Below are 11,342 nucleotides of genomic sequence, written 5' to 3' on the forward strand. Positions count from 1 at the left end.
CCTAAACGGATTATTTATCATTAATTGAGGTAGATTTATGTTCAGACATCTTGACAACACGCTTTATTTAATGATAATAATTCCACTTTTAATTTATTGCATTTATTTATTACTCTATATTTTTCATTTCTTCTCTTACATTACTCATGTAATGTATTATGTAATCTATTACTCAGATATATTACTCACATATGTCATCTCATATTACTCACATGTAATAAACTGAACATGTTTTCATCTGAATACACATATTTCTTTTGATGCAGTATTTAAATATTTATCTGCATGAACGACACAAACTATAATAAGTTTTTGAAATCACATCAGCTTTAAAACAAAAAAAAAAACCCAGATGAATTGTTTTTATATAATGAATATTGTTTATTTATGGTTATTGTGAGATTAATGACAATATAAACAATGACGCTTGAGAAAGTATTACTAACAAAAACAAAGGTACAAATGCTTCATAGTAAAGTAGGGAGTAAGACTGTGAAACACACAGAAAAAGGTGTGTGATGTTATAACGTTACGTTTGTATTTGTGACTTTTAAAAACTTGAATTAGAGATTTACAGATTGCCCATGAAGGCAGCTTTACTGTTAACTAGTTTTAATTTGATCTGTTGAATATGTATTTTTATTATTATAAATAAATATATAATAAAAATACAAAATTAACGTCATATCATCGGTCAGATAAAAGTAAAGGGTCGCTGAAGTTTGGTATAAACCATCGCTTTGATTTTACATTTATTTTTTTATATTTATTTTGACATGTTTCAGTCTCCGAGCAGCAGAGGGCGCGAACCTCTGCAGAACTACACCGGAAGTTGCAATCAGCTGACTCTCACATGATCTGTAAGAGCTCTCGGTAAAATCATCTGAATTATTTTCTCCGTTTCTCGGTTAAAACTTGATCTTTGAACAATGGCTGGTCGCGGGAAACTGATCGCCGTTATTGGTGACGAGGACACGTGCACCGGCTTCCTGCTCGGGGGGGTCGGTGAACTCAACAAGAACCGAAAACCGAATTTCTTGGTGGTGGAGAAGGACACGAGCATCACGGAGATCGAGGAGACCTTCAAGTAAGAACAGTTCGTTTTCATGCACCAAACTACATTCAGAAATCAGTCTATTTAACGTTTCACTCATCTGTGAATGAAGCGGTTTCTTTGACTGTACATGTTTGTAAAAATCAGAGGCCAAAGGTCAACTCAGAACGTAAATCATCCAGGAAACAGCAACATGAATTCAATGAAACATCTGAACTGATTTCCTAAACACTGGATTCACAACAATCAAGCATCAGCTGGAATGTTATTTTGATCATGAAATTGAATGGATTATGGCCTCGTGTGTTTTGGATCCATAATCTCATTAACCTAAAAACCAAACTCCGTTCAGCAGTTTTCTTGTCTGTGATCTCTTTTTAGAACTTGGCTGAAAATAGTTGTAATCATCAGGGACCAGAACTCAGCTCTGTGTAAAAAAATGAATGATTTTTTTTTTTTTTTATAAATACTGAATTCACAATTTACCAGGATCAACAAAATATTAAATTGGTAGAAATTTGAATAGAGTTCTGTGGGTGTCGATTCAGAAACCAAACTCTATTCAGAAACCACACAGTTCAGTTATCTATTAACCTGTTGTAAAACAATGAACTGTTTTTCAATCATCAGGCGACATTTTTAAATTAAACTAAATCTTCTTAAACATTTAATTCCCCAGTCGTTCCTATGAATCCATGAAACATAAGTTTATATTTGAAATATAACGTATAAAATGAAATGTAGAAATATATATTTATAAAATATAGGCTAACTTTACTAAATGCACCATCATTGGAAATTTTAAATTGATAGAAATGTGAATGGAGTTGGAGTGGTGTTGTCGGTTTGTCCTGCTCCCTGCTGACTTATTTTCTCTGCGCAGGAGTTTCTTGGCGCGTAACGACATCGGCATCATCCTGATTAACCAGTTCATCGCCGAGATGATTCGTCACGCAATCGACGCTCACATGCAGTCGATCCCCGCCGTCCTGGAGATCCCGTCAAAAGAGCATCCGTACGACGCGTCCAAGGACTCCATCCTGCGCCGGGCCAAGGGCATGTTTTCCGCCGAAGATTTCCGATAAACAACGAGCTGTCCGAACACACAGCGTTCCCACACTGTGTTGAAGAAAAAAGTCCCTGACATGTTGCTTTCCTGCTCAGTCATGGTGGATCATTATTATATATCGATTTCTTCTTCTTCATTCCTCCTCACGTTGTTTCTGTTTTTATTTCAGTTTCCAGGAAGTAGAAGATTTTTCTGTTTCTGCCTTTTATGGACAAAAATATAAAGTTTTCCTTCCTCTGCTGGAAATGTGTCATGATGGATATTAATCCAAAGTGTAAACAGTGATGTCTGTTTTTGTGTTTGTTCAAATGTATTAACTTATTAAATATATATATATACATACACACACACACACACACACATATATATAAACAATAAAAAATAAATGTCTCTGAAGTTCTGCCTTTTCTGTTTTTAATCAGTTTTTTATTCATTATTCATTTTATATTTTTCATATTCACAAAATGTTGATATCAAAAGTCAGAGACATGATCATGAGGAAGAAGATGATAAATCTCTCCATAGTTTAATATCATTTATTGTGTGGTGAAGTTTGTTGAAGTAAAACTATTGAATATTGATATTGATTGTCAGACAGTCAGAGACACTAACAGAAGTAAATAAGTGAATCCTCTTTAATCATAAACATCAGAGCAGCACAATGAATTAATAAATTATAATGATAAATGAAATAATGGTTCAACAAGAAGCAGCTCAATGTGTCTGTATGAGAGAAGAATGTCATGATGACATCATCTTATCTGACTTGGACTGAAGCTGCATGGTGACGAACATTAACAGACAAACACACTGATCAGAGGTCAGGGTCGTTCAGCTAATAATGTCCATCAGTAAATATTGAAGTGACACTGAAGGTCTTCATTATTCATCCTGTCGGCAGACTGAAGGTCAGCTGACCTTCAGCTGAAAGGAAACTGATGATGTTTGAGCACTGACGTAAAAACATTGGTTGAAATCTGACCTCAGATCAGAGCGTCGGGTATAAAATCAGTGTTAGGGCGAGTCGTGTCCACTCTGACTCACAGACCTGCTCTCTCTCTGTAGGATGAAGTCGCTTCTGTCTGTCGCTCTGTTCCTCATGATTATGATGATGATGCTGATGGCGTCTGTGTCTGCTGGTCCTCTTCCTCCTTCCCTCAACCAGACCAGGTAAGACAGTTGAACACACCAGGGTTCAGTGATGTCATCAGTGATGTTATGTGATGATGTTGTGATGATGTGTGTGCAGACATGACGATCAGGACACGGAGAGTTTTCACCTGCTGCAAAACAAAGAGGAAAACTCCACCAGGTGAGTCTGAAGGAAACGTCATGTGACGGAGTTCGTCATCAAACAACACTTTAAGATCGCAGGCATTAATATAAAAAGCTGGATTCTTTATGTGAATCTTGTGATGTCATCAGGATCATAAACATAATTATTTAACATTCATGAGGTTTAGTAATTATGAAATAGTTATGAGAAAACCTTGTAATTATAATTTTTTAATTATAACAATTCAAAAGAAAAAACAACGTGATATAAGAGACTGAAGAAATGTCTGCTCAGTGTCTGAGCTACGACACAAAAATACAGAAATATCAAGTTTCGTACGTCGAGACATTTTAATCCTCAGAATTTAATGAGAGGTCTTTAATTGTTTCCTCTTCCTCTGCAGATTTGAGTCTCGTCAGAACATCAACGTGTCGCTGTATGGGTCAGATTCTCACACGCACGCGCGCACACACACACACACACACACACACACACACACACACACACACACACACACACACACACACAATCACACTGAATCACACACTGAGTGTTGTTTTTGTCCTCAGGGATGTGACGTCCAATGGCAGCTGGAGCAATGCACGTCCCGTCCCCCCTGTGTGAGTAAACCAGGTCTTTAAAACCAGGTCTAAGCTTCCAATCAGGTTTAAACTGTTTCAAACTGATCTCTGTTTTTTTTCCAGCTTCACTCTTCCACCGAACACACTGTAAGATTTCATATTTACCTGTACAGATATTCACCTGTACAGATATTTACCCGTGCTCCACTTGTAGTATTTACAAATGTGGCACTCTGTTGCTTTGTGTCTCTGTGTTACAGAGAATTCTCTCAGGTGTATGTACGACCACAGAGCTTTACATTCTGTCCTTTGACCTCTGACCTCTATGAAATATTCTAAATTGGCTGAGGGAAATATCAGTGGGCGGGGCCAAACAGTTAACAGCTGTGATTAATGATCTTTGATGTGGTAACATCATCATCTTCATAATCATGTGTTAACAAACAGTGTGATGTCATCATGTTGTTATCTTCGCACCTGAACCCTTAGACCTGAACCACATGTTGATCTGGTTCATTGTGACTTCACTTCCTGAGGATGTCATCATATCTGATGTCCCTCCAGAATAAAGCTCCAGAGAAACAGAGTCTGCAGAACTTCATAGAGAATCCTCCTGTTCTTAAGTTTCCTTCAGTCAGTAGATGAGATCCTGTCACTACACAGGAAACACTGACGTTATGTCTCTGGTGTGTTTTGTATTTGAATTTGTCATATTATGATAAATATATAAAATAGTAATGATTCCCATCATATTTCTGTGACCTGGTTTCAGAGCTTTGTGCACAGTTCACAGTGTAAATACTTTGATTCATGTTCACGTGTGAGAGCTCTAACAACACAGAGGTCACGGACAAGGTCAGTCTCATGTGTGTCGTCTTCCTCACCTGCTGTCTCACCTGTGGTCTTCATCTTTATCCGTCTTACACTCAGTGTCATCAGGAACGCCCTGCATGGCTGCTTCCTCCCCACCTGTCTCACAGTGAACCTCGGCTCCTCCCTGCAGGTCGGGGATGAGACTGCTGGCGGTGCCACTTCGGACGCGTTCGGCATTGGAAAGAAATGACAGGAAGCAGCTGTTAAATCATCTCCACATGATGTGTTCACTGTTGATCCATCACATTTTTATCACTGAACAATTTCAAACAACAACTGATGATGATGAGATTTATATTAAAGCTCTTAAACATGCCCCCATGTTCCACAAGAGAAAAAAAATTGGCAGAAAGATTTTTAGAGTGAAGAGTCGCTAACTACGACTCCCATGGTGCATTTTGGTATGAAACAACCAATCACAGAGCTTCTGAATTTCTTCTTTTTCTGTGACTTCTGTAGTTTAAATCAGTTCAGCTGTGGGTGAATTCAGCAACCATGGTGACATGTTTTAAATTCACTACCGCTCTGATTCACACCTTTGACACGTCTTTTTCCCAATGGCAGCCAAGGCTCATGGATATTGTAGTATTTAGAGTCTGATTCATCAGAAAGAGTGAATCATTCAAACTGGTCAGAACATGTTGACCAGGTTTTTCAGTTTCACCTTCACTGATAGTTTCTGACCCCGAAGAATCACTATGTTCAAAATCTTAAAAACCGTTTGTACATTTCTTGGTGTTTGTAAAATTCTATCAATAAATACCATTTACAAATCTGACTCCTCAAATTAATGATCGTAGTATTATAAAGTGAATAAATACAGACACAACTTGACACTGAATTCTGGAGCTCACATTCATTCTGTCTTAGATGGAGAATAAAAAACATGCGGTCAGAGGTCAAAAGTTAGATTTCAAACTGAGAAAAAAATAAGTAGAAATAAAAGTAGAAATAATAAAAATGTTTTTTAAACTATCAGCAGACTCTGCATCAGGTGAACAGAACCGAAGATGACTCAAAACAACCTCATCTCAATGACAAACATCATCATCAGATACAGCTTAAATAGCAGAGCATGTGTACACTTGCCTTTTGTTTATGTTTGAACAACAGTTAATAATAATTACCATATCCATATATAATGAAATATCATATTATGTTAGAGGCAAGTAAAAATATCTAGATGACAAACATTTGTTCTTATTTATTTATCTCTTTATTTGTGGTTGTTGTGTTGCTGTATTCATTAGATTTATATTGAATAATGTTGTGACCTCACACCAGGTTGTATAGTCACACAGCTCAGCTGGTGAACCTCCATACAGATGGAGTTCAGTGTCAGCAGTTTGCTCTGGTGATGCTTCTGTGTTAAACTAGACCCTATTAATAATATACAGTCTATATCATAATACTATAATCATAGTGTATGAACACGTTCATTTTGTTGTCCACATTTGTCCTACAGGTGGCAGCAGATGAGCAGCAGGTACAGGAAACACTTAAAACTTCAGTAGATGAATCTTACTGAATGTTGTTGGGTTAGAAAAACAACAATGTCTGTGTCTGTGATTGATTTAATGACTCTTCAGTAAATCAGGAAATGTCAAACAGGTTGTGAATCTGACTGATGAACAGTTTCCACATTTCCACCATGATGAGTCTGTTCTTTGTATCTTCAGTATAAATGGAAAGTCATCTGATCACACCTCCTCCTCCAAACACATGTGGGCAGAGGGCCAGGTAGACCAGATAAAGAGGCTGAAGACAGGGACCAGAGCTGAGGTCTGAACCCAGATTGAGTGTAATCTGATGGGGCTGAGAGCTTGATGCCTTGATTGGAGGATGTGATGCAGCCGGTGAGACAAACCTGTCTCCACTCAGAGGTGGAGGGCCTTACAATAGGTTCCAGTCTGAACCTGAACCTGAACCCAGTCACATCTGAAGGATCTGTAACATGCTGAGGGGTCTGATGTGGATCAGACTGATACCAGTAAAGACCACAAGTCCTAAAACCACCTGCAGTTCCACGTTCATTATGGACTGGACTTGAAGTGAATGTGTCTGAGGAGCAGCTCCAGTAATGAGGCTGAGATCTGAAACCAGGGTCAGGACAAGGTCTGGTCTGATCAGGTTTGACCTTCAGTTGGTGTCAGTATTAGCCGGCCCATCATTGATGGTTTCTGTCACAGATGAAGAGACATGTGAAACACTGAAGATTATTTCACAGAGGTGAGGAAGAGATAAAGGACAGACATCAGGCTGAAGACAGTTAGAGGACGTCCTGACAGCAACAAGGACACACACACACAGTCTCACACTGATCACATTGAGCGGCTGTCATCACTGCACTTTAATCGTAACATCAACTAATTAACAAACAACATGCATCTAAATGAAGGTTAATCCTTTTCCTCAGTCACGTCACAGTAAAGAGAAAAACTTTATATATATATATATATATATATATAATATATATATATATATATATAATCAAAAGTCAGATAAGAATTCTGACCATTTAAAAGTCACAATCAAAAAGCTCAGTAACATATCTACAGTCATTAGGCCTCATTCACCAATATCTTCTTAAGTATTTTAGTAAATTCTTAAATTCTTTCTTAAGTTGTTCTTAAGAAAACTCCACGTCAGATTTATGAATGTGTTCTTAAACTGCAGAATTGTGCGCAGCTGTGTTCTTTGATTGATGATCTCCTTGTAAATTGAAAGTGTGTGCCAGTTGGCCCTAATTATCATAGGTAAACGCCCTTAAAGGGTATGAGACTGAAGGGTTGTGTGCAGACGTCACAAAGAGATACTGTAAGGGGAAGTTGAGAAAATTCCAAAACGAAAATCTAAAGACCGAGCACCGGAATCAAAAGTGGAAGTACTGCTGCAGGAAGTGAGCTGCAAATGAGCGGTGAAGTGTTAATGTAGTGTTCATTTATTTCAAAAGGCCATAATGCTTTGTAAAATAACAAAAGTTATTTAAAAAATATTATATATTATATAATAGCCTATTATGTAGAACCGAAGAAAATGCAATAACCACTTATTTTGCTCAAACATGGTCAGCACTATAATGTGTGCAAGAGTACTCTTTAGTGTGCGTAGTGTGACGACCCTTTCCATTCTCCTGGCATGTTGCCTCACTCTTCTCCTGCAGTTCTGGGAGTCCTCCCAAGACCTTCCAACAGGCATGAAGGTCTGCCCCTCAGGTAGTCTCTGTGCCTCTCACTATAGCCTCCCACTATAGCCTGTTTCTCTCTTTGTTTGATTTGTTGCATCTTACAACATACATTACACCATATTTTCACTCATCCACACACGTCTGACATGACTGATGACTTTCTTACTCACACACCCCATTTGGTTGGTCACTTTGTTTATTTATTTGAGTGTGTGGCCTCCCTTTTGTTGCCAGGCTTGAACCAGTCGGTAACAGTAGATTCTGTTGTTAACTAAGAACAAATCCCAAATAAGCAAACATTAGTGAATGTCAGAATCTTCGTAAAAGGTGCATAAGCGGGTTTTAAGAAGGAATTCCTTCTTAAGAATGGTTGGTGAATGAGGCCCAATGTTCATGTCAGCAGTTCAAGCAGACAGATGTTAAAGTTTAAACACCTGTTCAATCACTTGTGTCGTGTTGACCAATCACCAATGACGGGAGTTTATATCTGAACGGGTTATGATGTATTTAATAGTTTTTATGCAGATCAGCTGATGATGTTTGAGTCTGTGGTCCATTAGAAAACAAATTAAATGTGTGAGTGGGTCTGTGTGTGTCTCATTAGCATGTTTTCATGATTTCAGTATAATTATAGAATCTATTATTTAAATGGATCCATCAGGTTTTTATTGGTGTAAAACAGGATTTAATAAAACCAGTTTGATATGTCTGTGACAGAGGAATAAAAGCAGTTTTAATGTGATTTAAATCGTCCATATGTGATGAATAATGTATGAAACATACGTCCAGCAGCAGCTTCATCATGAATGAGGATAAAAGAACATTTCTGCTGCTTCCTCTCACAAATGCTAATGACACATAGCTAATTAACATGTGGAGCGTTCAGACCAGACTCATCTCTCAGGTTCATTATGAAGCTCAGCACAGAGAGAGTGAAGGACTGAACAGCAACAATAACATGTTACACAACAACCCCACAGGTCACTGATGATACAGCTGCTGCAGGTTTCAGTTCAGCAGCAAAAACAAGTTCATCTGAGTAAAACCACTGAGAACAAGTGAGCTCAACATGAGTTCACATGATATACATTTTAATTTGAAAGTTTTTACGTTTGACTTTTTATCTGGCTAAAGTTGTCAGCCCCTTAACAGCCTGTTGTCAGCATGTTTTTGGCCCATTATCGGCCTGTTTCAGCCCGTTATCAGTCTGGGGTTGTCTTGTTGTCACTTCGTTGTCAGCACTAGTTCTTGGAACTGAAGATAAATCTCATGGTCCACATGGTAGCCAGTCAGAGTGGCTGATGCTATCTGTAAAAACCAAGCTGATGCTAACTGTGAAACCAAGCAGAAACTAATGGTGAAAACCAAGCTGATGCTAACTGCTAAAAGCTGTTGAAAACTCTGAATGCCAGAATGTGTGAGTTGCAGATCAACAGCCATTCACACCATGACTGACATGATGATGACCCTCAAGGTGTTAACACAAGAGGTAAAATATAAAATTATATACATTAAAACATTCTGTGTTTATGTTTATTTACTCATATTTTCACCTTTGTCTGTGTCTTCGTTAGCAGGATTGCATAAAAAGTCCTGAACTGATTTGCAACAAACTTGGTGGAGGGATGGGGGGGGGGGGACCTGTTGGGGCAGATCCAGGTAATCTACTATGAAATCTGGTGTCTTTGTTTGATGGTGGAGGTCTTTGCTTTCCGAGGCCCCTCCGTTTTATTTAACAACTGTACACAGAGGACCTGGGTCTGATGTGAACATCAGATCTGATTGGTTGGGTCAATGTGGGTCAGAGTCAGTCAGGGTCTCTACTGCTGACATTCCATTACCACTGAAACTGCTGCTGCTCTGGTCGTGTTATTGATTGTGCTATTATCTTCAGTTCTTATCGTCTCCTCAGGACCTGCTGTGGTAAACAACAGTAACAGACACACACAGTTACATGTGATGAATCACTGTGGAAACAGGCTGAGAGGAGGATGAGGAGGAGGAAGCTGCTGGCTCTTCTTCTCTCACACAGACTTGTGGTATTTATCTGTTTGTGGTTCATTGTTAGACTGAAGTCAGATAAATAATAATACCATTATTCTTATTGTATTATTAATGTCAGCATGTGCAATATGCAGCTAATAATTAGGATTGATAGGTTGTTTTTTTTTAAATCAACATTTCCTCCTTTTTGTGTAACTGTCATTTGTTTCATTGACTTTGTGATTCAACATCTCTGTGTGAAGCAGCTCTGCTCTGATTGGTCCATTGATCTTCTTCTTGTGTTGAATAATAAACCATCCTCTTCAGCTGTGAGGAAGATGTGATGGTGATGAAGAACTCTGTCCTGGAAAGACAAAAAACCTTGATTGCAGTTGGATCTACTTCCTGTTTCTGAACCTTCAGACTCTGTCGTCCCCCAGAAACCATCAGCTGTAGATCTGAATAAAGACCAGGAAGACATGTACAAACTGACCTGAGGTCAGGTTATTTAACTAAACCTCCTGAACCAAATGACCTGAGGTCAGATTTGTCATGGTCTGTCCTGAGAGGACTCTTTATGTTTGGACACTTCTTTCATTTCTTGTTTTATTTTGAAGTACAGTTCCTTTTTTATCTCATGGTCATTTTACTCCCTGTCTTTTTCCTGTTTCCCTCCTTGTTGATTACCTGCCCCTGCCTTCCTGGTGGTCTTTCTTCAACGTATGTCCTGTGTCTACTCCAGCTTCTGGTTTCTGTTCCTGAGTTTCCCCTGGATTCATTTTCTGATTCTGATTCTGATTCTGTTTCTGATTCAGATTTAGTTTAGATTCTGATTTGTTGTAAGTTTGTTTTTAAATAAAATTACCTTTTTTCCACCATATCAATTTTCTCTGTTTGCATTTAAGTGATGTGATGCTGCTTGGCTATGTTTTTTAAGGTGGACTGAGCCTAATGTGTTGCTGCTTGGCTATCTTTTTTTAAGGTGGAATGAACCTGATGTGATACTCCGCATCCATGAGGCAGCTGGAAAAGGTCAGACTGGATTTAATGGCTGCGTTGGTTTCACTGCTGTAACATGAGTCCTGATACATGTCTATACCTTGAGTTAAATATTGTATATATACCTTGAGTGTTTCTAGTAAAATTCAAAGTATTAATAATAAAATCAAACAAAAGTTTCTGCAGAGTTAAATGAATGACATTGATTAGAAACAAGTGTAATGACGTTCACTGTCAGAAAACACAGAGGTTTTTTCCTTCTGGGTTTAAAGACAGTTATCTGGTTATTACACACCTGATTTTAATATACAGCAGTTTTA

At 38.2% G+C, this 11,342-nt stretch overlaps 2 protein-coding genes across 5 annotated transcripts; both read left to right on the forward strand.

Annotated features, from left to right (window-relative positions):
- The first annotated feature begins 839 nt into the window (after positions 1-839).
- On the forward strand, positions 840-2,519 carry atp6v1f (ATPase H+ transporting V1 subunit F). Its single transcript, XM_056367831.1, has 2 exons — positions 840-1,087; positions 1,938-2,519. The coding sequence occupies exons 1-2, from the start codon at positions 930-932 to the stop codon at positions 2,137-2,139; spliced, it is 360 nt and encodes a 119-aa protein (XP_056223806.1). The 5' UTR covers positions 840-929; the 3' UTR covers positions 2,140-2,519.
- Positions 2,520-2,982: 463 nt separating this feature from the next.
- Positions 2,983-5,631, forward strand: zgc:193726 (uncharacterized protein LOC561161 homolog). Of its 4 annotated transcripts, none has more exons than XM_056367829.1 (5): positions 2,983-3,293; positions 3,373-3,435; positions 3,803-3,841; positions 3,969-4,019; positions 4,104-4,904. In XM_056367829.1, the coding sequence occupies exons 1-5, from the start codon at positions 3,190-3,192 to the stop codon at positions 4,129-4,131; spliced, it is 285 nt and encodes a 94-aa protein (XP_056223804.1). In that variant the 5' UTR covers positions 2,983-3,189; the 3' UTR covers positions 4,132-4,904. The 4 variants fall into 4 exon arrangements, with proteins under 4 accessions (XP_056223804.1, XP_056223805.1, XP_056223802.1 ...); XM_056367830.1 differs by having other exon boundaries at positions 2,994-3,293; positions 3,803-3,835; XM_056367827.1 differs by lacking the exon at positions 4,104-4,904 and adding an exon at positions 4,911-5,631 and having other exon boundaries at positions 3,005-3,293.
- The last annotated feature ends 5,711 nt before the right edge of the window (positions 5,632-11,342 follow it).

Source organism: Seriola aureovittata, chromosome 22 (genome assembly GCF_021018895.1).
Source record: "Seriola aureovittata isolate HTS-2021-v1 ecotype China chromosome 22, ASM2101889v1, whole genome shotgun sequence".
NCBI lineage: Eukaryota > Metazoa > Chordata > Actinopteri > Carangiformes > Carangidae > Seriola > Seriola aureovittata.

Coding starts and splice junctions, on each gene's coding strand:
- atp6v1f (XM_056367831.1), top strand. CDS start 930: ATGGCTGGTCGCGGGAAACTGATCGCCGTTATTGGTGACGAGGACACG. Junction 1,088..1,937: donor GAGATCGAGGAGACCTTCAA/GTAAGAACAGTT, acceptor TTCTCTGCGCAG/GAGTTTCTTGGCGCGTAACG.
- zgc:193726 (XM_056367827.1), top strand. CDS start 3,190: ATGAAGTCGCTTCTGTCTGTCGCTCTGTTCCTCATGATTATGATGATG. Junction 3,842..3,968: donor ATCAACGTGTCGCTGTATGG/GTCAGATTCTCA, acceptor TTTTGTCCTCAG/GGATGTGACGTCCAATGGCA. Junction 4,020..4,910: donor GCACGTCCCGTCCCCCCTGT/GTGAGTAAACCA, acceptor TCTTACACTCAG/TGTCATCAGGAACGCCCTGC.